This window comes from Zingiber officinale, chromosome 9B, assembly GCF_018446385.1.
Source record: "Zingiber officinale cultivar Zhangliang chromosome 9B, Zo_v1.1, whole genome shotgun sequence".
NCBI lineage: Eukaryota > Viridiplantae > Streptophyta > Magnoliopsida > Zingiberales > Zingiberaceae > Zingiber > Zingiber officinale.
The window spans coordinates 820,383-847,721 of record NC_056003.1 but is presented as its reverse complement, the minus strand read 5'-3'; the positions used below and the strand labels follow the sequence as shown (position 1 = coordinate 847,721).

Genomic DNA, 27,339 nt, shown 5'->3' with positions numbered 1-27,339 from the left:
GGTGCTCTATGGATCGATTGATTAATTAAGAATGCAAGAACAAATTAAGATTGCAGTGTTATTTATAGATTTACGGGTTAGACATAATTCGCTATTGATTAGGATTTGGAATAATATTCTTTTAAGATTGACTCTGTTTCTTTTAATAAAAACATCTCGAAACAGAATATAATATTTATTAACTGATCATTATGGAATTGTTCTATAATAATATAAAACCTTGCCAATTGTTTCTGTTGCTCATTCTATAAATAACTTTAATTAAAAGTAAATAAAGAATAAAAAGGAAAAAAATATATATTAGGGAATGTAATAAAATAAACGACTTGAATTCAAAGTTACCAAAACTCAATGGACGATCATAAATATTGGTACCACAATTTAAGGTAATTATGCAGTGGTTAAATATTTCAACGGTTAATCAGACATCTAATATTAATGAAAACTTTTAATTATCTTGACGGTTGATGAAATTTTTTTTATAGAATCAAACTGGTTAAAAAAAATTAAATACTTGGATTACCCAAAAACACACATAAATTTTCTATTGATTATAGAAACTCCATTCTTACACCAGAAATATTCTAATTAAAAAAATTATTTGTTCAAAAAATCAAAGATATATTCTAATTTTATTTGTTAAAAAAAGGTTTTGATTTAAAAAATATTATTAATTATTTTACAAATCAACTTATGGTAATTTGTGTCAATTATTTTAATCGCATGCGTAACATGATCGACAAATCAACTTGGTGATTTAATACTAAAATTGTAGCGCACAATAAACTTGTTTAAATTGTAAACTATTTTTTATTAGTTTGAAATCTAGTTTAAGGACTAAAATTAAAAATATTGGTAAATTTGATTTTGTAAATATTGGGATTTTTTATTTTAAAAAGTTAAGTTTAATTTGATGAAAAAAATATATAGTAAATTGATATATAAATCAATATTCTCATATGTACGACTATTAGCTAAATGTACAAAATTTATTATAAAAATTTTAAACTTAAGATTCTACAAAATTAATTTCAATTATGATCTGTATTTTAATCGCACAAGGGTAAATTGTAGATCAAAAGGATTTTAACCACCCTACGTATACTTGCTAATGCTAAAACAAGGAAATATATTATGACGCTCATTAATTTCTTAATCTGCTTCCATTTGCTACCCTTCAAAGAGAGGTTTAAGAAATTGAAATTGGTGTTAAAAATTAAGTGGCAGAAATGCGTCCATAGGCTAGGCCTCCTGCATCATTTTCATCGAACTCCATGCTACTTTTGGCTTTATAGTACCATTTCAAAAGTGATGAACTCGGACTGAAACAAGTTGAGTTAATTAGAGAGACTCAATAAAAAGGTATTTGCATTGCAGATTGAGGAACAAAAGAAAATACAAAGGGAGATGGAGCATTAAGATAGTATATTAGATTTCATGATTGGTGTGTCTTTTGTATCACACGACCTTTAAATATATAAATCTAATGTATGTGCTCATGCCCTGAGTCATGCACTAGATCTGGCCCTGCCCGTTGCGGCTGCCACGACGGAAGGCCCACACTTCTATCATTCTTGTCACCCTTACTTAGCGCACTCCATTCCATCAAGTAGATTGGGCGTAGCAAGGATTCAAAATTAGGTGGGATCAGTCGTCGTCAATAATTGATATAATAAATTAATTACTTTAAAAATATAAATAAAATTTAAAAAAACTATGTGAATATTAATTTTCCAAAAATATGAAATATAAGTATTTAATATTTAATACATTTAAAAGTATGAGAAAAAGGACTTTTGAAATTGTGCTTATCCTACTTAAAATCGAAGTCATTAACTCCCGCTCAATATATAATCATAGAACCGGCTAAAAATATATTCTATAAGACTAAAGTTAGAAAATATGGAATTCAAGTAATACAAATAATTGACTTTCGATCAAGTCCACAATATACAAATCAAGAACTTTGACAGTTGAAGTATCAACAATTGTGAGCGAACAAGTAAAATTGAGTAATTGACCATCATTATATAAGATTTTCAAGAGGATGAAAAAAATAGTTTTGACATCATATTAATATAAGTTAAATAAAAATATGAGACTTAACCTTTATTTGTAAACTTAGATTTATGTCGCTCATTAACTGGTAAGGCAATGGCCGCTTCATGCACGATCGCTAGTAAGGTTGCTCGTCCCTTGGTGCGGCAATGTCTGCCATGAGTGCGGTCGCTTTGGAGCGATCGCACCCGAAACGGTTGCTCGTCGTTTGGCAAGGTAATGCTCGACTCATTAACGACCATCGCTTGTTACCTCATTGACCGTCACTTGAGCAGCCGATGCTCGTTGTCTCTTTGCCGGAGATGAAATTTTATTTTATTGAATAAGAAATAAAAATTTAGATTACTTTAAATAGTGAATTCCTCCTTTATTAGAGGAAGTAAAGGAGACATGGCTGTCGGTAAGTTTAAGGTAAAAATATAAAAAACAAGTTAGAATTAATAGGTTTATTAACTTATAAATATAATGACTTTTATAAAATGTATCAATCATAATTTAAAAAATAATAATTATTTTTAATTTGATATTTTAAAATTGGGAATAACCAATTATGAGGTTTATATGGGGCTGACGCATAAAAATTCAAAGTTGTTAATTATTTTTTTAAAAATAGAGGGGGGCTGGAGCCCACCCTAGCCTGATGGTGTCGGTGTGGCTGATGTAGCTGATGAGGCTGGCCGGGGCGCGCTCCTCCGGGGAGAGGAGGCCGACAAGATTGGCCGGGACGAAGTGAAGTGCGTGGGAAGGTAGAGGCGGTTCTGCTACGTCACGAGGTCGGATTTCTTGATCTTCTTCTAGGCGATGAACCACACCGACACCCCAATGGCTTCGCAAGGGCCGCTCCTGATTGTTAGAGCCTCTAACGAAATTATTAATTACATTCTAATTTCATTTTTACAAATAATTATCTTAATCTATAAAATTTTATTTTAAAAAATGGGATCAGGAATTTTCTACGATTGTAAAATTTCTATAAAATTTTTTAGTTGTAAGACGAATTGTTTATCTTACTATAATTGTATAAATTTCTACTATTGGAAATAAAAATGAAGTATGAATTTTGAAATTATAAATATATATATATTTATTTCTATGTTATTAAATTATTCGAGAATTCTATTGGTAATCAATTTTATTTAAAATAAAAAAATGATAAGTAGAAGTACTTACTTATCTTGAATGTTTAAATTTGGCTCATTTATAATTGAGTCAAGCTCCACAATAATATGATATTGTCCACTTTGGGCTTAGGCCCATGATTTTACCCCTGTGCTCTCCCAAAAGGTCTCATTCAGTCACCCTAACATGTTCCGGGCCTTCTCGCAAGTAGCTGGATCCGTTCACCTTGACCTGCTTCGGGCCTCCCTACGAGCATCCGGTCACCTTGACCTATTCCGGACCCACCCTCAACTTCGTTCAAAGCCACCCCACATTGCATCGGGTCTAGACCATGACTCTGATACCATTTGTTGTGTCCAAAGGATGTCCACATATCTCCACAATGATATGATATTGTCTATTTTGAGACTAGACCCTATTGACTTTGCTCTTAGGCTCTCCCCAAAAGGTCTCATATCAATGGAGATATCCTACATCCTTTTGAACTCATAATCTTTACCAAATCTTTCCAATATGGGGCTTTGATTGAACCCCCAACACTAACTCATGAGCATATTCAAACTTTTATCTTAATAAATATAAATTATAAATTTAAATATTCATTAAAAACTAAATTATATATTAAGAGGAATTTATAATATTCTTATTAAAATTTATAATTTTATTTAATAAATAAATTTATCTATATTTTTTATATATACAAGGTAAAATCTATAAATTTAATATCAAAACTATTATTTTTTCATTTAAAAGTTTATTCATGAGCTTACTAACGAGCATGTTCACGAGCTAACGAGCTGAGTATTGTGAAGATTGGGCTTGATTTGTTTATCTTAACGAGCCTCATTAAACGAATTCAAACGAATATTTATTGAATCAAGCTTCGAATAGCTCATAAGCATCTTGATTCATTTACACCCCTAGGAAGTACCCTAACACACAAAGAGAGCTCGTCTCGTGATGTAGGGCGCCTTTGAAAGAGGACTTGTAATCATCGTAGTGAGGGAGGGGAGAATCGCGAGAGTGAGAGAATGAGGGTTTCAGTGAATAAATGATATCTTGCCCGATTTGCGTCTAAGAGCGGAGAGGATGGAGCACTGGGTACGTGACACTGAGATGGCTCTGGTGTTGACTGCACGAGGACTATCGAGGACTCCGAAATACAATCTGAGCGGCTGGGAGAGCCTACACACCATAAACGAACTAACACAACAGAGAGTGTTAGCAACCAAACTAGGAAAAAGATCCCTAAGAATTATCATCCGATGCTCAAGTCAGTATCTAGTAGGAGAAGATGGTGTTTGTTTCACAAAGAGACTAGAGCATAGTAGATTATGGAGTGTCGTATACCTTTCCTTGCGGATGGGAGACTACTTCTTATAGTATTACCGTTTGTTTGTGCACGAATCTCAAAGCGTTTCTAAAAAAGGCTAAGTTATAAAATGCTCTAATACCTTTTTAAAAATGAACCCATAATCCCTACACTTGACAGGGTGGAAGCTTCTAGTGTATCGATAAAATATTCTCTGTCCTCCGTGACACTAAATCTCTAAAAGGAATATGAGGTCGTTAGGTTTAAGGGTCCATTATGTGTTCAGCTGGTAAACTGATTGAGTCCTTCATATGGTTTGATCGGCTAACACTTGCAAGAACCACTAAGTTGGAATGAAGACTACAGCCGGAGACTGAGCCTTCACTCGAATTTTTCGCTTAGCCTTAGAGTTTAGTTGAACCAGGTACCCAACTTGCTCGATTGAACAATATGTTCAGTCAGCTAGATCACTTGGGCAAGTTAGTCAACAGTGCTACCTTCGAGTGATGAAGAAGTTTTGGCTCTGACCCGTCGTTATTTATTCATCAACATTCAGTGTATGTTTATCCAACCGATCCATTGGTCTCGTTGGATGAACTCTCAGTCATGATAATCAAATTCCCTGACTTCGGGAGTTAACCTATCCTTAATTTTGATTGTCACGTCAATTCGACCTTCTTGACTTTAACCCGACTCCTATATATATATATATATATATATATATATATATATATATATATATATATATATATATATATATATATATATATATATATATATATAGACACGTACGAAAATGATATCTTGCCCGATTTGCATTTACATTTGTGTGCCACTGAGATGCCTTGAATTGATTTAAGGCGTCTTGAATAAAAAAATGAAAAAAAACACTGAAGGCCTAAATGAAAAAAAACACTGAATGCCTTGAACCGATCCTTCACGTCTCGAATCAATTCGAGGCGTCGAATCCATTTGAGACAATGAGACGTTAAACATTACCTTTTTTAATTTTTTTATTATTTTTGTTTATTTGCAATTGTTAGATAATTAACTGTTTTATTTGTTATAATTAATGATTGACTGGGTTTCTTTTTGTGATTGCATATAAAATATTATTATAATTCAATTAGGAAATGAATTACAGCCGTAAGTTATCGAGCGTGGCGTCTTGGGGGTGTTTAAGGTAAGTATTCAATTAAAATCAAATCAAATTAAATTAATTTTTTTAATAAATCAATTAAATTTTAAAAAAAATTAAATCAATATAATATCAGTTAATTGATAAAATCTAAATTAATTATTTTTAAAAAATATATAATTTTTTTTTATAAAATTTGATTTCGGTCTTAAAATAGGTTTTAAAAATTTGATTAGGTTAAAAAATCTAATTAATTTAGTTTATTCAATTTAATCAAAAAAAAAAGAGTATAAAAATCAAAATAGAATCGAATTAACTAATTTTTAAGGAAAAACTAAATTTCTAACTAAATAGAGTGAATTAAATTTTAAAATTTATCAATTTATTCAATTACTATAATTTAATCGAATTTTTATTCACCATCTTTAATTTGTTTCCAGCAATTATGTGAGGCTAAAATAAATTTCATATTCTATTTAATACATGACACGTGGGGTTGGTTATTCACTTCATATCTAAGACATTGGTAACCTTAAAACTACAGATATTTACTCATTATTGGCAATTTTTAGATAAGATGAAATCTAACTAATGTTAATGTTTTTTTTAATTAATCATGTATTTTTGAAATATTGTTATTATTCATAATATATCACATTAAGCACTTAATGCGATGGTTTTTTTTTTTTTTGGAATTTTCTCTATAAAAATTAATCATGTATTTTTGAAGTATTATTATCATTATTATTATTAATTTAAATAGTATTATTAATCATGTATTTTTGAAGTATTATCATGTATTAGTATTATTATTAATTTTTTTTAAAAAATAATCATGTATTTTTGAAGTATTATTATTATTCATAATATCACATTAAGCACTTAATGTATTATTGGTCAAAACTCAAATAAAATAGTATTAAAATATATAAAATTAATTCAAAAAATATCTAAGTAAGATAAATTAGTAAAATAATTTAAATTTACAATCAATAAATAGTTTATTAGTTTGTGCCTCGTAGAAGAATATTTATTTACAGTGAATGACTTGGGTAACTTTCAATTCGAGTAATTTATAATTGCATAAAATTAATTTTGCCCCGTGTCACTTATCTTCATTCCTCATTTTATCCTGGGGCTATAGTACAGTGAAATAATGATGCAAGCTTAATCGAAGCTCAATATAAGTTTTTAAATTTCAAATGATATAACATTGGACTCAGACTAAGAATCAGGTTCTATTTAACGTCACACGTGTAGAGAATTTAAAAACTTTATACGAGTAATTAGAATCCGTAGAATAAGAAAGTATTAGTTGGGCTAGATATGACATAATCAACCTAATGAGGACAGACACATAGACCATGTCCTGAACCAAGTGAGTATAAAATGAGTGAAATGAATGAGACATCACTCATTGTAGCTACTAAAGGATTTAGAATTAGTTCTGATATCAACTGTGATTTTCTGGTTAATTGAGAATCATGATGTACTACTAGGTATCATTCATGATCGTTCCATAATTAAGTAATTAATTATGCACGACCAAAATAAACCGGAAACTTATTGAGTCACATTCATTACGAGTCTCTAAAAGATGTAAAATAAGTTAGAGAATAAGATTCTCAGATCAAGAGATAAATATTTAGTTGGGCCATACATATGAGAAATAAGAAAATATTTGTAAGAACGGAAGCATGGATATCCCACATCTCTTATAAAAGAGTTTGATCCTATTTGGTTCAGTCATGAACCAATTTAGTTTAGTCATGAAACAACTTGATTTAGTTGTTAACCAAACCAAGGGGTTTATGAGCTAATTTTTTGTTAAGGTATAATAGGTTGGATTTGAGCTTTCTAATACAACTCATTAAAGAGGACTATATATTAATACGGTTAAGAGAGAATTCATACACAATTCATTATTGGCTTGATTAGGTTTTGGAAACCTAAACCCAATACCCCTCTCTCCCTCTCCCTTTCCCTCTCTCTTGTCGCCAACCACAACAAGAGGTTCTCCTCTTGTTGCCGTGAGCCACCCAAAGGAAGAAAATCTTTTTTTTTTCTTCTTCCTCTTTGATCATTTTCCTTCGCTTGTGGCTAGTACCTTTCGAAGGTGAAGCTTATTCTTTTGGAATTGTCTTGAAGAGCTCGGTGTGGATATTGATAAAGGCGAGGTTCGATAACATTACAAAAAGTTAATGCCCTTCTCGTTACAAATCATTATTAAGGTATATCTAGAATAATTATTATTCAATTTTGTTTTATTTTATAATCTTGTATGCGTGATTGTATCTTACATACGTGTGGTGTGTGCGATGTAATAAATTAGTTTATTTATCATTAAGTCTTCAGCTATGCATGTTTACGAAACGTGTTTTTAACACACGTCTCATCAGACATATCCCAATAGTGGTACCAAAGTCTGATCGTGTTTTGACATGATCATAAAATTATTTTACGATTCGTAACTAGTGTTATAATTAATTTTAGGATTTTTTTTTAGAATTATTAATAATTTTTTATTTTTGGAAGTTTCCTAAATTATTAGGAAATTTCACTTTTGAACAACTTTTGAAATAATTTTAGAAAATTAAATTTAGAAATATTCTATTAATTTAAAAATTATCATTTCTAGAATTTTAAGAAATATTTTATTTTTATAAAATTTCTTAATTTATTAGATAATATCAAATTTAGAAGAATTTCAAAATTCTTTAAAAATTCAGATTTCTTAGACTGTGGAGCCTCCGTTAATTTAATTATGACTTTTGTTAATCTGCGTTCGATTTTGGACTCAAATAAATTGACTGGACCAAACTTCTTGGACTTATTTCTAAGTTTGAGAATTGTTCTCAAAGTTTAGAAGCTACCTTATGTCCTTGATGAGCATCTTCCCATAAGTCTTGATGCTGATGCAACTGCGGACCAATTATTGGCCTATCAGAAACATAAGGATGATTTTATACTAACAAGTTGCATCATACGAGTCGCTATGACTCCTGAACTACAAAAGCAACATGAGCATTTAGTTGTTTATGATATTGTCTATCATCTTCGTGAGCTGTTTGATGAGCAAGCTATATCCAAAAGGTTCGAGGTCTCTAAACTTCTCTTTTGCTCAAAGATGCAGGAGGATTCGTCTGCAGTACAATTTGTACTGAAGATGAACGGCTACATAGAACGTTTAGCATCACTCGATTTTGCGATGGATCATGAGTTAAGTATTGACTTAATTCTATATGGTTTGTCGAAAAGTAGTTCACAATTTGTGATGAACTATCGGATGAACAATTTGGAATCAACCATCCCCGAGATGATCAATATGCTCAAGATTATGGAGCCTTCTGTTAAAGGTGAACAAAAAATTGTGATGTTAGTAGACTCCTCCAAGAAAGGTTCTAAGAGGAAGTCAAAACATCAGGCTAAGGGAAAAAGCAAAAAGCCGAAGATAGTAGAACCTGCACAAAAGGGCACATGCCATCATTATGGCAAGATACGACACTAGCGAATAAATTGCAAGATTTATCTTGAGTCCATGAAGAAGAATAAGGCATCCAATGCCTCATCCTCTTCAAGTACTTTTGTTATTGATTGCCATGTTATTTCTTCAGACACTTGGATATTAGATACTGGTGTGACTCACATATATGTAATGACATACAGGGGCTAAGGAATAGCAGAAGACTCGTCAAGGGAGAATCAAGTCTGCGAGTTAGGAATGGAGCAAAGGTTGCTACAGTCGCCATCGGAACATACTTGTTAAAGTTTCTTAGTGGGCCTATCAGAGAACTGATAATTGTTATTTTGTTCCTGCATTAATAAAGAATATTGTTTATAATTTTTACTTAAATAGAAAAGGTTTCCATTTGACTTTTAATAACAATTGTTGTTATATAACTTTGAATGACATTCTTTATGGTACTGAAACTTTATGCAATGACATCTATGCATTAGATATATTTGGTGACGTATTCAATATCAAAACGAGCAATAAACATACTCGAATAGATAACTAATTAACCTCTTACTCGTGGCATTGTCGCCTTGACCATATAAGCTAAGCAAGAAACACATATCCAAATTGCAAAAGATTGCAGTTCTCGAATAATTTAAATTAGATACATTTGATACATGCAATTCATATTTAAAAGGCAAGATAACAAAGTCACCTTTTTTGAAAAGGATGAACAAGTTGATGAGTTACTTGGGCTCATACATACCGATGTATGTGGACCAATGTCAATTCACCAACTAGGAGGTTTAGCTACTTCATTACTTTCATTGATGATCATTCTCGTTATGGGTATGCGTATCTAATGAAATATAAGTCTGAAGCCTTTGAAAAGTTTAAAGAATTCAGAAAAAAAAAATAGAGAAATAACTTGGTAAAGTATTAAGATACTTCGATCCTATCGAGGTGGTGAGTATTTAAGCCAAGAGTTTCAAGATTTTCTAAGGGACAACGGTATATTGTCTCAATAGACTCTGCTTTATACACCACAACATAATGATGTACAGAAAGGCGTAATCGAACCTTGTTGGATATGGTTAGGTCAATAATGGATCGTGCAAATCTTCCTAAAATCTTTTGGGGTTATACACTCTTGACAACTATTTACTTGCTAAATAGAGTCCCAACGAAAGCAATCTCAACTACTTCATATGAGATTTGGACTAGTAAGAAATCCCTCATATCTTATTTGAAGATACGAGGATGTCCTACTTATGTGAAGAGGACTGTATCAGACAAGTTAGACGCTAAGTCTGATAAGTGTATTGTACTTGTAGTCTTTACAATTGATTAGTGATTGTCCATCGAAAACACTCTCACGTGTGGGCCTTGGAGTAGGAGTCACCACATGCTCCGAACCAAGTAAATCTTGGTCGTGTTAGCATTGCTTGTTTTATTTATTCTACTGTGTTTTACTCGACTGTTTTAAACGAACGTAAAAGCCACGAGCGCTATTCACCCCCGTCTAGCGCAATGATCCTACAATTATTTCTCAAATGTTTTCAGAAAAACATGAAATGTAAGACCCTTGGCGGCCAGCTAGAAGGGGGGTGAATAGCCTACACAATAATAACGAACAAAAACCTTTCTCGTTCTTTATAGTTTTATTAAACTAACACTTGTATAAAAAGAAACTGATTAATTAAAGAAAGAAAAGAGGTAAAAGAAGTTACTTGGTTTACAATCAGAAGATTGTTAATCCAAGGAAGTTGAAAGCTCACTAATGTCTCCTTCGGGCGGAGAAGTCTATTACAATAGTCAAATCTCACAACTACATAGCTAAACTGAATTAGAATTGATTACAAGTGTTGTTTTAAGCTATTGGGATAACGACTATATTTATAGCCCTGGTCGGCGTGCCTGGAAGGGTTCCAGGCGCCTGCAGGGGTTCTAGGAGCCTGGAGGGGGATAAAATTTTATCCCTATCACAACGGAACGCGCCACGTCGCGTTTGGCTAAGAATTCAGTTCTGAGCGGTCGGAGGGGTTCTAGGCGTCCGGACCCAACGACCCTTCTGCTCCGGTTCCGCTCGCTTGGGTCCGAATCTTCCACTCCGGCTCCACTTGCTTGGGTGATTTCGACCATCCGGAATTGGGCTCACCCGAACCCATATTCCGACCTTCTCGAGCAATCTTCCACTCTGACTTCTCGTCCCTCGGAAACGTCGCGCGCCTCCTCGTCCACCAACGTACTCTTCCACAGCGCCTCGTCCCTCGGATGCATTGAGCCCGTCCACTCTCTCCCGTGCCGTCCTTCTGGTTAGCTACTTCTTTCGCTCGACTTCCTGTGCTTCATTATCACAAGTGTTACATATTTATACATATCCGCAAAATGTTGTCAAATTTACCATCAAAAATAAACTCACTGCCAAAAGGCCAGCAAATCGCTTTAGGTAAGGGAGGTTGGTGTTGGAGTGTATTGTCTAAGTTGATGAACATATGTCCCCAATCTTAGGCATTTGTGGAGCTATAAATTCATGGATGACTTCAATCTAGTTGAATTTAAAAAGATGGTTAAAATCATCTACTATAACCATAAGACCTAAAGATATTTTATATGTACTAGAAGAAAATAAGATACAAACAAATATATACAAAATGTAAAATTTATAAAATAATAAAATATCATCATCTACTTCAACACGATTAGTATAAAATTTAAGTAACTTCTCAATTCTTGATCTAATAGTTTCTTTTTTATTTGAGAAGTAAGTTAGAAAGAGGTCACATAATGCTTTAGTTGAATTAATCAGAACCAAAGCACCTCAATCTGCAATACCAAGCAACAAAGAAATGTCTCTTCTAGTGAAGGCAACCAATGCACCTAAAAAACTTAAATGATTAGTTATCTTCTATGACAAGATAAATATTATATAGGATAATATCATACCCAACGTATCATGCCCACGTTGGGCCTGATATGGGATCATATCAGGTCCACATTGGACTTGATATGTGATCATATTAGATCGATCATATCAGGTTTATATTGGGCATGATATGGGATCATTTCAGACCTTCGTTTTCCATAATATCCCAATACCCCGATGGTCAAAATGAATAAATATTAAGATTTTTAAACTATTTTATTTTACTATACTACTACTTTGTGCTTAAAATTCATAATTATAAGTTGTACCTAAGAATATAAATATTTGAGAAGTTAAATCCCAATTTTGAAATATATTGACCAATATACCATGGATATATTGTATATCTTGTATGTCTAAGAAAATATTAAAGGAGAACTGTTTGATCATTGATATGTGTTGATAATGTAAAATAACATATCGATGTCTTCCTTTTTTGTGGATACTTCAAAAACTATTAAAGTGACCTAACACACTGTTCCAATGTGGTTTCTGTCCAAACTGGTTGAGCCTTTGCAAATTGGATAATTTTGAAGGTGATACCTTTGCGAATAATTGAACAGCAGAGGATGAAACACCCGGCCAACTTCCTTGTGTCATTATAAAAGGAGAGTATTGATGGAAACCCTAAACCTTCACTATAGAGACGCGATCAGTGTGGATTTTTGTTAGAAACCTTTGATGTCGTCTGAGGGACACACAAAGATATTTACGTAGGCTTTCGATGGGGGACGATCTCGCAACTAAAACAAAGCGAAAGATTTTCACAATCGGAGAGTTAAGAAAAGCGGCGAGTCTTGCACGTGCTGAGAAAAGGAAAGAGAAAAATGTTTATGCCGTCAGCATCAAAACTATCAATAAAATTTTTAAATCAAAATGATTCTAATGTTATTCGGACACATTAAACAATGGGTAGAAAAGGGAAGATCGGGAGGAGTAGAAGTAAAATTTAACATATTTTACTATGTCCTTTAATAAATATAAAATCATGATATACCTTTTGATAAATTTCGTATATGACTTATGTCATTTGGAAAATTGCCAGATCCATTCGATTTAATTTCAAAGATATACATTTTGAAAGAAATCTAATAGGAAAAATCTCTGTTGATCTTTGCTGTTGCAATCAGTATTCCGTTCCAATTTGAATGGACTAGTATTGGCATTGATGAAACTGAAGTAAAAAAGATCTTCTACCCATCATTTTTATGGCAAAAGATCTTAAAATTTTAAAAATACTTCTTTGATAAAGACTTATACGGGCAATGTTTTAAATTGTATGGCAGTAGCAAAGGTAAAATATTCGATTACAAAGTGATATGATCCATAATTTGACTGTCTATCTATCCTACCATGAATATGTCACAATTCTGCCATCCCAACTTTATCTGTCGTCGAAAAATTATGTAAATGATATAAATGGTGTCATTGAAATTGGTTGATAGACCTAGAGAGTTCGGAATGATGTAAAATTATGTTCTATGAGCTCGCCTAGTTCTCATGATTATACACATGATCTTAACCCCCTATATTGAGAGTGGTGATATTTAAAATACGAATGTATCCGAAAGATTTAATTTGTGTTAAAAAAAATCACTACTCTCACTATATTTGGTCAAATTAATAGTTGGAAATATTTATATACTCGGGAAAACTAGATGAATACATTGTAATTGGTTTGAACTGGTTTCGTATCATTCTAGGGTCTTTAGGTTCATCAGTCGATTTTGATCGACATTAACTGATGGACCTAGAGATCTAGAATAATATGAAATCAGTTTTTATATGTTGATTTAATTTTTATGATTATATAAATACTTTTTAATATTAATTTGACATAATCTATCATGAACAATACTTTTTAAAATATAAATCAGTCAAAACTAATTAAAAAAAAAATATTCAACTAAATTGGGGCAGTCCACTTGAACGGTAACAAGGCAAAAATAAAATTAGATATATAATTAATAATTTAATAATTTTAAAATTAAGATACGTAATTTAGATATTTTAAAAACTTATGTACGTAATAAAAAATCTAACAATACTCCTACAACACATATTATTTCCACCAGCACATTAAATGAGACTATATCCCATTAATAATTCTTTAACATATATTATATTAGTTAAATTAGAGTATTAATTAATTTGTTTCTATCGATAAATCGATTGAAAGCTTATTTATATATTCATTTAATATATACCCACAGGTTTCTTGGATTCCAGCCCACGTAAAGGCCCACCAACTTGCAGTCCAAGGTAATTTCGAACCTTGCGAGAGCTTTAAGATGCGTGCAGCGAGGACAAAAAACATACGTGTGGTTAAGATGCTCAAATTTCGAAGCTGGGTCTCTGCTCTATAAATAGGTCTGTCTCGCTTCATGTCGAGGTCAATCGAATTTGTTAACCAGTGTGGTTCCAAACCACGTACAGAATGGTGAACGCTGGGTTGCTGGTGTCCTGCCTTCGAGGTGGGGAGCTGTTCCATTCGCGGAACCTTTCGCCGCGGCCGCACTACCCTTCGATGCCCAAGTGCCCTAAGCGGAAATCGGCGGAGGCTTCTGGGGAACCTGGTAATGTGGATCCGGAAGCAATGAAGGGGGCTGGAGAGGAGGAGGAGGAGGAGAAAAGGGTGGCGCTGTTCTCGGTCTTCGGGATGACGTGCGCCGCTTGCGCTGGGTCGGTGGAAAAGGCGATCAAGCGGCTGCCGGGGATCCATGACGCCGCCGTCGATGTGCTGAATGATCGAGCGCAAGTCATATTCTACCCTGCATTCATTAAGGTGGACTATTTGCTTTCCGAATGTGTTCCCCTCCTTTGATTTTGTTTTTTTTTTTCCTTTTTCCTTTTGCATGTACCTGTTGTTTGTTCGATGATTAGGGCTTAAGGACGAGTTATGGTAGGCGCGGTTTCGTTTCTTCGCTAGTTTTCGAGATCATTAGACTCGAATCCTGAAAGGTTTTTTGCATTTATTCAATCATTGAGAATCGTGGGATGAAATTTTTTTGGTCTTTTGCCGCTTTGTTTCTATGGAAGATATGGTAATAGGGGTGGACACACGTCAATTGGATTGAAAAATGGGGTGAAAAAACATAGAAGACAGATATCCTTTGCTTTCCGATTCCGCTACTCGTGTAGGACAAAGAAACTTTAATTTTTCCAGGGAACAAAGTGTTCCTTAAACTAAAAAAGAGAGCAGTGTTTAGTAACGCGAAAGGAAAATAGGGAGGTTACGTGCAAGAGATTTATGATTTCTCACAGAAGTTACTTTAGTGATGTCGTTCTTGCATAACATAGCTGAGCACGAATTTATTGCATGAACAGTTGATGCATGGTTGCCATTTGTCGCAACTTTTGACCTAACTTGTCAGATTTACCTTGTTGGTTATGCTTGCATTTTGGTGGAATACTACTTGCTTAGTTGGGAGACAACAAACTATTTATGAAGATATTTGTCTACAGCATTAAAGTTGTCAATACACCAAGATGTTACAGGACAGCTGCAGGTATGAATAGAGAATAATGAAATCGTTAGGACGTGAAAAGAAATATTCTGAAATTGCAGAATAATCTAGAGCTACTATCATCCTTTTATTGCATAAGCAAGTGATGCACGGTTGTCATTTGTTGAGCTGTGGAAGTTATTGTTTCATCTTGAAGGGCAACTGAATGATTGGGTCAAACCAGATAGGGAGGCTTAAACTGTATGGGTTGTTTGGAGATGTTATTGATGTTGGATAGAAAATCTGCTTATGCTGATCAGAATAGTCGGATTCACCTCTGTTGGTCATACTATAATATAGGAGCTGTCTCCCCATCTCCCATAGTGTCTTGTTGTTCTGCTGGAATAATCTTAACAATTTAATTTCTTGGTTGCAATTTTTCTCTCATTGTATAAATTCACAGGAAATAGTGTTTAAAAGAAAAGAAACAAACTGTAACAATCAAAATTAGCTTATGGCATACTATGCAAGCCTAGAATCTGCCTCTACAAGATCAACAAGGAGTAGCCACCACTTCGATGGGAGTGGGCAGGGTCACAGGACGGTGAAAACTATATTTGTAAAGGCTATTTATTGGTTTTTTTGTCATATTGAAGACTGAGAAATGTGTGGGCCAACCTACTTTACTTGAACATAGTGTGACAATAAGCATGACACTGAAGGGCTGGCCCAGAATTAGTGATGCTTCTGGACCACAAAGCTTGATTAGCAGTTAGCTAGTCAATATCTTTAGGGTTGTAAATGAGTTGAGTCGAAGCAAGTTTTGCTTGGTAAGGTAGAGCCGAACCGAGTCTAAAATTAACCAAGCTATTAAAACGATCAATGAAGCTGGCATCAAGCTTGGTTCAAGCTAGAATTGATTTTGATTTGTTTAGATGTTATCGAGCTCTCAATTCGAACATGTGTGATGCCTTTAAGGTTTTTTTAAGGTTCTTTGGTCAGTTAGTGAGCTTGATATTACAATTATATTAAGAGCTTCTTTGTTTATTTGTAGGGTTATTTATAAATTTCATAAGATCTTATTTGATTATTAATAAGCTTGTTTTATAAGCTTAGTTTATTACAAGTTTATTTTGACAAATAGTACTGCATAAATATAATTTAATGAATCAAAACAATCATATCATTACAAAGAAATGACATTTATAAAATCTTAAAATAGCTGTGTTAAATAATATCATAACTAGAATAAATAAATCACTACACAAATATAATTTTATACTAAAAGGAAAAGAAGTTATGTAGAGTATCCAACTTCTGATTTATAACTTTGTAATAAAAATCAAAGTCATAACTTCATTACAAAATATTACTACAATGTTTTTGAAATTCATAATTTACGTGTCTCGAAAATATAACTTTTTCATCTCTATTAAGAAACAAAATTAAAGAAAAGATGCACGACAAAAAAAGGAGATTAGATAGGATTTATTATGATAAATTAAAATAGATTAAAATTGAATAAAAATTTACTAGATGCTGGTCATTCCAATGTTGAAATAAGCCTTGAAACCATATTGATCCTAGGAAATTCGCCAAAAGTGTTTTTCAATCTACTAAGAAAAACTCATAGCTCATTATAACTTAGTGCAACTTAATTGAGAACTTATCTATACCTCCCACAATCGCCTGAAACTTCTTTATCTTTCACTAATTTCTCTTTATCTTAATTTTATGGATCTCTCTCCATTCTTCTGTATTTCCCTAAATGCACTAATGATGCTCAATATACTAGATGTTGATGTTGGATCGCGATGCATGTGAGAGAGGGGGGGGGGGGGGGGGGGGGGGAATCATGTGGTTTTGAAAAACACTTCTTTTTTATTTTTAAAACACGAGTGTATGCAGCGGAAAGTAAATACGAAAAGCAACACCAAAAATAACACAGGCGGTTTTTACTTGGTTCGGAGCCTTCGGGGACTTCTACTCCAAGGCCCAGGTCCCGCGGACCTATCGATGGCCAATCCACTAAAAACCTCTTCCAGTACCCCCGGAAGAGAGAATCGAGTACAATAAGAATGAAGCCAAGTGCAACACACTGCACTTGCCTTTTATAATAATTAAGTACAATAAAGGAAATTTTACCAACACTTTTAAGGATCAAAAGATGAAGCACTTCGTGTTGATGTCGGTCTGCCGGGCGCGATCGGAACTCCTCGGAGCAGTCGTCGAGCGCAGCAGCTTCGTAGCAGGAGCCCAGAGCAGTCGGAAAGTCGTTTGGATACGTTGAAGCACGTATGAGGGTTCTATGTTTGAAGCTTGCTCAACCCCTCCTTTTATAGCCCTTTGGAGGAGTCTCCAGAGCTTATCAGATCCCAAAAATTCGGATCAGATGAGGAGAGTTCGAATCTGGCTAATCCCAGGCGCGTCCAACTACTTGTTTGACACAATAATCTTCCGAGGGCCATAACTTTTGACTCCAAACTCAGAATCAAGCTCTGTCAGTTGCTACGCGTGCAGAATTCGAAGATCTACATTTGTATCTACAACATAGAGTTATAAAAATATACGTTGAAGCACATATGAGGGTTCTATGTTTGAAGCTTGCTCAACCCCTCCTTTTATAGCCCTTTGGAGGAGTCTCCAGAGCTTATCAGATCCCAAAAATTTGGATCAGATGAGGAGAGTTCGAATCTGGCTAATCCCAGGCGCGTCCAACTACTTGTTTGACACAGTAATCTTCCGAGGGCCATAACTTTTGACTCCAAACTCAGAATCAAGCTCTGTCAGTTGCTACGCGTGCAGAATTCGAAGATCTACATTTGTATCTACAACATAGAGTTATAAAAATATATGCATAAACAGTTTATATAGATTTATGATTTAGGTCCTGTCTTCCCGAGACCAGAACCTAGTCAGGGTCTCAATTTAGGGATCCAAAATGGACCTAAGCTGGACCGACGCCTACTGTCCCTTAATTGGGACACGTCCTCAAAGTCACTCTCCTCCAGTGACTTACCTTTACTTACCTGTCAGATATCCGGTTAGCCCTTCGACCCGTCTGGACTTCTCGCCAGCTATCTGATCAGCCCGTCGACCTAGCTGGACTTCGTGCCAAACGTCCGGTTAGCCCGTCGACCCGTTTGGACTTCGTGCCAGCTATTCGGTCGACCTGTTGACCTAGCTGGACTTCGTGCCAGATATCCGGTCAGCCCGTCGACCTGTCTGGGTTTCTCCTACACACTCGGTCAGAGTGTTAGATCAACAACAAAACTAACTTAACTTATTTTGTCATTCATCAAAACCTGGGTTAGACCGTTAGTGCTAACCGCACCAACAGTTGATAGTGGAACAACCAATGACAAATTTTCCATATGAAAGTTCTAATAGAATAGAAAAACACACCGTATAGAACCATTGCTTTTATTGTATGAAAATGTCTAAGATAAAGTGCACTCTTTCACATCTTCCTTGTAACTCTATTCAGAACAAAAATATCAACATTATGAGCAATAAATTAAGAAAACAAATAATGAATTACTTTTTCTTTTCTTTTGATACCATAACGATGATGAAACCAATCCTCACCATAAACTAGAACTTGAAATGTCTCAGCTCCTAATGAAGCACAATAATTATCAATCACCCTACCACCAACACTAAAAGTTGACACTAAAGCAACAATAATAATGAGAATAGATTTATGCCCCAAATCATCTTTGACAAAATCTGAAATTTGAGATTGTTTATTTTCCACCATCTTAATGCATCAAACTGATTTTCATCTTCTTAACATATATAAACATTATCATCCAAATAGATATCTAGCTCAACTTTAGCATGTGAAACAATATCAACATTTTTAATAAAATTATCAAACATAGATTGTCACATAGCGATAGTTTGTCTTTTCTCATTACCAGCAAGTAGTGTCAAATCATCACTATTTGCATCACCATTGATTGCAAGCTGATTTACAAAATAGCTTTTGCCCTGTAATCAAGAGTACTACGGGAACAAAGATATTGTTTGGTAAAAAAATAGTCATCTTTTAGTTAATTGTAATTACCAAGGGCATGTTTTGATAAATTTCCCTTAGCAATTCTATTTCTTAGATAATTTAATTAATTTTTCAAATTTTAGTATTTCCATAAAACCATAACATTAATAATATTAAATTCTCTATGGTTTTGATTGTATTTACTTCAATTAACAAATAAACTATATATTAGCATGAAATTTTAATGAGCTCATATGCAAGAAATAAACAAGTTCATAAATGAGTGTCATCATGAACATGCTTCACAAGATTTGTTTGTGGACATTGTTTATCAACATTGTTCATGAATAGTACATTAAGCTTACTCATTCTATTGTGAACATGAATGCCCTCTTCTCAAGTCGGACATTAAGCTTGTTCAAGAATGTTTGGTTCGTTTACATCCTTTCATATCTTAATCTAGATGATAATAAAGACATTATAAAGTAATGTGAATTTTCATTGCAGGATCTGTTTTGAATGCCTGTAGTCATGACAGGATCTGAAATTTTTGCTATTAGATTGACAGTGGGTAAGAAGAAGCAAACCAGAACTGACATTGACAGATAAACAGCTGTATGCATGGTGTTAACTGAAATATGGATTTTTTTTTTTTTTTAACTGTACCATTTAACCCATTTCCTTGTGTGCTAGTTTTGGTGATTATGTAAAGGAAGCGAATGTACAAATGTGCAATTCTATAGAACACTTGGATTTGTTGTTTAGATTGACTACCCACATGAAATAGATATTATCTAATATTGTTTTTTATTTCTTTTATAACAATTGGGGGACGCTTACAAGGTCATCCAACTTCAGATTAATTTTTATGTTGTAGTAAGTCCAATGCTTTTTTCCAGACCAGTGGAATATTAAGGTTTCCTTGAACCACATTAATTTTACAGGAGGAAACAATTAGGGAATCGATAGAAGATGCTGGTTTTGAGGCAGCACTATTGAAAGAGGAGATGAAAGAAAAATCTGCTCTAACATGCAGGTTGCACATAAAAGGAATGACCTGCACTTCTTGCTCAAGGACCATCGAATCTGCTCTGGGAGCTCTTCCTGGGATGCAAAAGGCTATTGTTGCTTTGACAACTGAAGAAGCAGAGATTCGCTATGATCCTAGGATTATAAGTGTCAACCAACTCATGGAGACTATTGAAGATACTGGTTTTGAAGCTATACTTATTACTACAGGGGAAGATATCAACAGAGTAGAACTCAAAATTGAGGGAACATTTTCTACAAGATACATCTCAATGGTTAAGAACTCTCTAGAGGCACTCCCTGGAGTACACGATACTGACATTGATGCCATGCTTCACAAAATTACAATATCTTACAAGCCTGATCAGACTGGCCTACGGAATTTCATTGAAATTATTGAGTCTACTACTTCAGGACATCTTAAAGCATCAATATATCCAGAAGTGAGAGGAAAGGAACTTCACAGAAATGATGAGATAAAGCAGTATCATAGATCTTTTCTCTTGAGTTTGGTTTTCACAATTCCAGTATTTCTGACTTCAATGGTCTTCATGTACATTCCTGCAATTGCAGAAATTCTGGATAAAAAAATAGTTAACATGTTGAACATTGGAGAGTTCTTGAGATGGATTTTATCCACTCCTGTCCAATTTGTAATTGGTCGAAGATTTTATGTTGGTTCATATAAAGCATTGCGGCATGGATCTGCAAACATGGATGTGTTGATTGCTCTGGGAACAAATGCAGCATATTTTTATTCACTCTACTCTGTGTTTAGAGCTGCAACTTCAGAGAACTTTAGGGCAATTGATTTTTTTGAAACTAGCTCCATGCTCATATCCTTTATTCTTCTTGGAAAGTATCTTGAAATTTTGGCCAAAGGGAAGACATCAGAGGCCATTGTCAAGCTGATGGACTTGGCACCTTGCACTGCAACATTGCTTGACTTTGACAGTGAAGGTAGCGTAGTACGTGAAACAGAGATAGATAGTCGACTGATTCAGAAAAATGATGTTATTAAAGTAATGCCAGGTGGAAAAGTTGCTTCAGATGGTTTTGTTATATGGGGCCAGAGCCATGTTAATGAAAGCATGATAACTGGGGAATCAAGGCCTGTTGCAAAGAGGAAAGGTGATATTGTTATAGGTGGTACTGTCAATGAAAATGGCGTTCTACATATTCGTGCTACTCATGTTGGGTCAGAAAGTGCCCTTGCGCAAATTGTTCGTCTTGTAGAATCTGCTCAGATGGCTAAAGCACCTGTACAGAAACTTGCTGACCGTATTTCCAAATATTTTGTGCCACTTGTAAGTCCTACTCATTTTGGTATGTTATTAGTAGAGTACTACAATTCAATGGTTAGGTCTTCTATGCACTAGGTGAAGTAGAATATCTATGAAATTTTATAGAAAGTTTAGTTGAAACTCATACAAAAATTCACTTGATAGCAAAAACTAAAGGGTAATCCTCTTTTAGAAACATAGAATTTTTGTCAGGTTTTGCAAGGTTACACTTTATATCTCAAACACAATTTTCTTTTAGTCAAAGTTAACTCCAAACATAGAGCCCATCACAGCAATTGCCATGTGGGGGCTTAATTTTAGTCAAAGTTAGCTCCAAACCAATAATCTCTTTGTGGGTATTTCTTTTGCTTATATTTGCCATCTATATAGCACACATACTGAATCCATTTTGTTATTTTAGGGGCTAATTGTTTTTTATGAATATGACTGGGCAAAAATCAAAATAACATCCTTTTTGCTAAATCATGAAAGGAGCACCCCTTTTTTATTTTAGGTGCCTTGGGACACTCTGCCCTATATTTTCTACCAATTTGGTCCTTCTAAGCCCATTAAACTTTCACCTACTGCCTAAAAAAACCAAAGTGGTTGTTTAACTAGTCTAATGTCAGAGCTTAATCAAACTCATGTAGCAGTTTTGGTCAAAATTACACTATCTGAGTTGTAATTCTTAAAAAATATTAAAATATATAATTAAAAAATAATAATAGAGAGCAAAGTGATATAAATTCTAGCATAAATTTTAAAAAATTAGTATATATATATATATATTTTAAGAAAATAGAAAAGCTAGTCATCTAGTAGTTTTGGGTTCGTTCGATCCTCCCCTCCCACTCTTTGATCACCGATTACCAACTTTTTAGGGTCTAGGGTTTATGTTTTTGTTAATACCAATTACCAACTTTTAAAAAAAACATATTAGGGTTTAGCGCATCTAAAATTTTTAATCTTGAATACTATAACTCAAGAGGGAAGCTTGAACCCTAGAGGGAAAAATTTTATTAGCTCAAACCCATTATAACCTAACTCCTAAATGCTAAAATCGTGAACCCTAAATACATATAATATACCCAAAAAAAAAAAACCCAAAAAAACTTACTGAATGAATCTAGGCGCTTGGAGTCATTCCAGGTGCCTGGACCAGTGTCGCACACGGGCGCACGACGAAAGGTCCGGAGCACTTCTACACACACACATTCTATGTGGTCATTCATATTTTTAAGATGGTCAAACAATTCAAAAATGTAGTAGGGTTGGCCAAAACTGTTACAGGATTATATACACACACACTTTGCAAGGCCATTGGAGTATAACTATCTTTCAAAGTGACTAAATGGTTGAAAAATAATCATGTAGTTTAACCATCTGTGTAACAGTTTTGACCAAAATTGCTACATAGATCTAGCAATTTTGGACAAAATTTATTGACTAAAATTTCAATATTACTAGAATTGCTACATGAAGGGGAGCTTGGCGCAACGGTAAAGTTGTTGCCATGTGACCAAAAGGTCACGGGTTCAAATCCTGAAAACAGTCTCTTGCAAAAAGCAAGGTAAGGCTGCGTACAATGGATCCTTCCCCATGACCCCGCATGGCGGGAGCTTCGTGCACCGGGCTGCCCTTTGTTTACTAGAATTGCTACATAAATCTAGCAATTTTGACAATGTGTCTAACAATTTTAGCTATAAATCTAATAGTTTTGATCAAAAATGTTAATGTACGTAGCAATTTTGCTAGATTTGTTTGGTAGTTTTTGACTGTTATGTTTTTTTTTCCCAGACATTTAGGCATTGTAAGAGCATGGTTGAACTTTAATGACCTTTCAGATAACATATACATATTTAGATTTAAATTTGAGCAAAAAATGACCATGTAATAGTTTTTACCAAAGCTGCTTAACCAATTTTAGGAAGTTTGGTCACTTTGAAAATGTAAATCGACTCCAATGACCTTCTAAAGTTTATTTATATATTTAGATTCAAAATTTGAGCCAAAAATAACTAGTCGTTTGGTCACTAGTGGACATATGAAGATGCAATAGGTTTAAAAAGGCAAATTTGGTAGAAAACATTAAGTGAAATGTTCTAGCGGGCATAAATCCAAAAGGGTGTTTCTTTGGTGATTATGTTAAAAGGGGGTGTTGTTTTGATTTTTACCCAATATGATTTGAAATAGATGTCCACTTTCCCTTCTAATATGCACAATATATATTAGATCTATGCAATGCCCTTGTGCTTTAGATAGTTACATTCTTTGATTTTCCTTCTCTGGTTAAGCGAACATGCTAAATTCATTAAAAAAAAATGTTGCTTGTATAATTTCCTTGGAAGAGTTATGTGCTTTAGGCCGTGTTTTGTTAAAACTTAAAGATAGTGTTCATAATAAAATAACTCTGCAAATGATCGTAGTTGAAATGTAACCTAACCTTGTTTTTATATATGTAGGTCATTGCTCTTTCGTTTTTAACTTGGCTCATTTGGTTCTTAGCTGGAAAGTTCAAATCCTACCCAAATTTTTGGATTCCTGCTTCAATGGATAGCTTTCAACTTGCTCTTCAGTTTGGCATATCAGTGATGGTGATAGCATGTCCGTGTGCACTTGGCCTGGCCACTCCCACTGCTGTCATGGTTGGAACAGGAGTTGGTGCCTCTCAAGGTGTGCTGATTAAAGGGGGACAAGCATTGGAGTGTGCACATAAGGTATAATATTCTTTATTTCTGCTTGTGACCAAACCTTATCTTATTTTTTGAAAATTCATGGTAGGATATGATTGTTTAAAACACAATGAGATTGAGATGGTATCTATATTTTTGTTTTAATTACAATCATGTAGGATAATAGTGTTGAAGGGTGCACTTAAGTTATAATATTCTTTATAACTTTTTGTGATCAAAGCTTACCTTATTTTTTGAATATTCATAGTGGAATTTGATTGTTTAAAACACAAGAGAATGAGCTAATATCTATATTTCTATTTTAAATACAATCATGTAGGAGGTATAATATTCTTTATATATGCTTGTGGCGCAACCTTAATATCTGTGTTTATATTTTAAATAAAGTCATGTAGGAGGGTAATTTCATTAATCAAAACAATTATATCTACATGGTAGTGTTTAGGTTGTTGCTACATGGTAGGCCTCATGCAGAATTAGCACTTTGCTCTGATACATTCAATTCTAAATCATCTAATGGTTTTATTTCCTGTGTTACAGTTATTAATGAAGTAATCATCATGTCATATTTGTCCCAACTATATCATCAATTAACAGTTATTACTAAACTACAATAGCATATCGAGCAGCACCGTGCATTTTAGAGACTAGAAACCATAATTATCTTCAATAGTGATGGAGCCAAGCAATGAGTTTCAATTTCCAATGTACGCACAGCAAGGAACCTCTATATTTTAAATCCGAGTCTTTATTTCTTGCAACATGACATTCCGTCTTTTGTCTTTGGATTCTTTTGAAATTTGAACACCTAGTTAGGTTTGTTTTTCTAGTTACATTCTGATTGATCCATTAATGTGATTTTACTTTTTCTGTCTTTCTTTTTCAATATTCACAAATCTTTAAAACATGAGATAACAAATTACTTTGCAGGTGAACTGTATCGTATTTGACAAAACAGGCACACTCACAACCGGAAAGCCTGTTGTCGTGAGAACACGGCTACTGAAGAATATGGCACTGTGTGATTTCTATGAATATGTAGCTGCTGCTGAGGTAAATCTTATCAATTTATTCATAATATGCTGGGTTCTTGTAATAAAATTTAGTAAATCATATAGGGTATATGTTTTCTAGGATGACGCGATGGGAGCATCTTTCAGTGAAATAAGGAATCAAACTCAGGCTGTTATTTCTAGCATATTATGAGTCGAGTTAATTTAGGGGGAAAATTAAATAAACATAAGACTAATCATAAGTGATAAAAGGTGCAAGGATCCCATACTAAGTTTAAAAAGGTTAGCGCAATGAGTGTCAATTATTATATAAGTTCTTTGCGCTTGGCAGGTCAACAGTGAGCACCCTTTGGCAAAGGCTATAGTTCAATATGCTAAAAGATTCAGTATGGAAGAAGAAAACTATTTTTTACCCGAAGCGCGAGATTTCACTGCTATCACAGGCCATGGTGTCAAAGCCTCAGTTAGGAACAAAGAAGTCGTGGTTGGAAACAAGAGTTTGATGCTTGAATCAGGAATCAATATTCCTGTTGAGGCTTCTGAGATTCTCGCTGAGGTTGAGAGAAATGCACAAACAGGAATAATCGTCTCCATCAATGGAGAAGCCACTGGCATAATCGCAGTATCCGATCCACTGAAACCTGGTGCCCGAGAAGTTATATCACTTCTAGGTTCCATGAAAATTAAGAGCATTATGGTAACAGGGGACAACTGGGGGACTGCAAACGCAATTGCAGGTGAGGTTGGAATAGACACTGTGGTCGCAGAAGCAAAGCCCGACCAAAAGGCAGAGAAGATAAAGGAACTTCAGGTACATTTTCTTGATCATCAGAGAGTCATCAGTCTGGTGCCTTGTTTTCTCCTTTTGCTATTTAAATTCTTGCATGGCTATTGTGTTTCTTCCATTAGATTCTCCACCTATTTTATTCTTGCAGATGTCTGGCTTAACTGTGGCAATGGTCGGAGACGGTATTAACGATTCGCCAGCACTCGTATCTGCAGATGTCGGGATGGCTATTGGTGCTGGCACAGACATTGCAATTGAAGCTGCTGACATTGTCCTCATGAAAAGCAACTTAGAGGATGTGATAACAGCCATCGACCTCTCAAGGAAGACCTTCTTCAGGATCCGAATGAATTACGTCTGGGCATTCGGCTACAACATCATCGGCATCCCAATTGCTGCCGGAGTTATTTTTCCGTTGACCAGATTCAGGCTGCCACCGTGGGTTGCTGGTGCCGCCATGGCTGCTTCTTCAGTCAGTGTGGTCTGCTGCTCCCTCTTGTTGAAGAACTATAGAAGACCCAAAGGGTTGGAGACGATTCAAATGAGCCAAGTCATCGTCAAGTGAAATCATGTCCATGTGGATGCCTGCTTGTTATTACTTGTGTCGCACAGATTTAATTGGTGGAGATGTAAATATTTGTGAGGTTGCTCAACAGCCCTTATGACAATTTGAGATTTATCTCTATATTTACCTTCTTCTATATCCATTAAGATAACGGATCTATATTTTACAAAGCAACATCATCGACACCCCAATTGTTGCCGGAGTTATTTTTCCGTTCACCAGATTCAGGCTGCCATCGTGGGTAGCTGGTGCCGCCATGGCTGCTTCTTCAGTCAGTGTGGTCTGTTGCTCCCTCTTGTTGAAGAACTATAGAAGACCCAAAGGGTTGGAGACGATTCAAATGAGCTAAGTCATCGTCAGGTGAAATCATGTCCATGTGGATGCCTGCCTGCTATTACTCGTGTCGCACAGATTTAATTGGTGGAGATGTAAATATTTATGATGTTGCTCAGCAGCCCTTATGACAATTTGAGATTTATCTCTATATTTACCTTCTTCTATATCCATTAAGAT

General features: G+C 34.5%; 1 protein-coding gene across 1 annotated transcript; it reads left to right on the top strand.

Moving 5' to 3' along the window:
* The first annotated feature begins 14,434 nt into the window (after window positions 1-14,434).
* On the top strand, window positions 14,435-26,909 carry LOC122022552 (copper-transporting ATPase HMA5-like). Its single transcript, XM_042580584.1, has 6 exons — window positions 14,435-14,795; window positions 20,401-21,792; window positions 24,231-24,485; window positions 25,392-25,514; window positions 25,806-26,285; window positions 26,410-26,909. The coding sequence occupies exons 1-6, from the start codon at window positions 14,448-14,450 to the stop codon at window positions 26,824-26,826; spliced, it is 3,015 nt and encodes a 1,004-aa protein (XP_042436518.1). The 5' UTR covers window positions 14,435-14,447; the 3' UTR covers window positions 26,827-26,909.
* The last annotated feature ends 430 nt before the right edge of the window (window positions 26,910-27,339 follow it).

What these genes read in the sequence shown, in the direction of transcription:
- LOC122022552 (XM_042580584.1), top strand. Translation starts at nt 14,448, where the DNA reads ATGGTGAACGCTGGGTTGCTGGTGTCCTGCCTTCGAGGTGGGGAGCTG. An exon ending in TCTACCCTGCATTCATTAAG is followed by an intron (nt 14,796 to 20,400) that starts GTGGACTATTTG and finishes TTAATTTTACAG; the next exon opens with GAGGAAACAATTAGGGAATC. An exon ending in AGAAGATAAAGGAACTTCAG is followed by an intron (nt 26,286 to 26,409) that starts GTACATTTTCTT and finishes TTATTCTTGCAG; the next exon opens with ATGTCTGGCTTAACTGTGGC.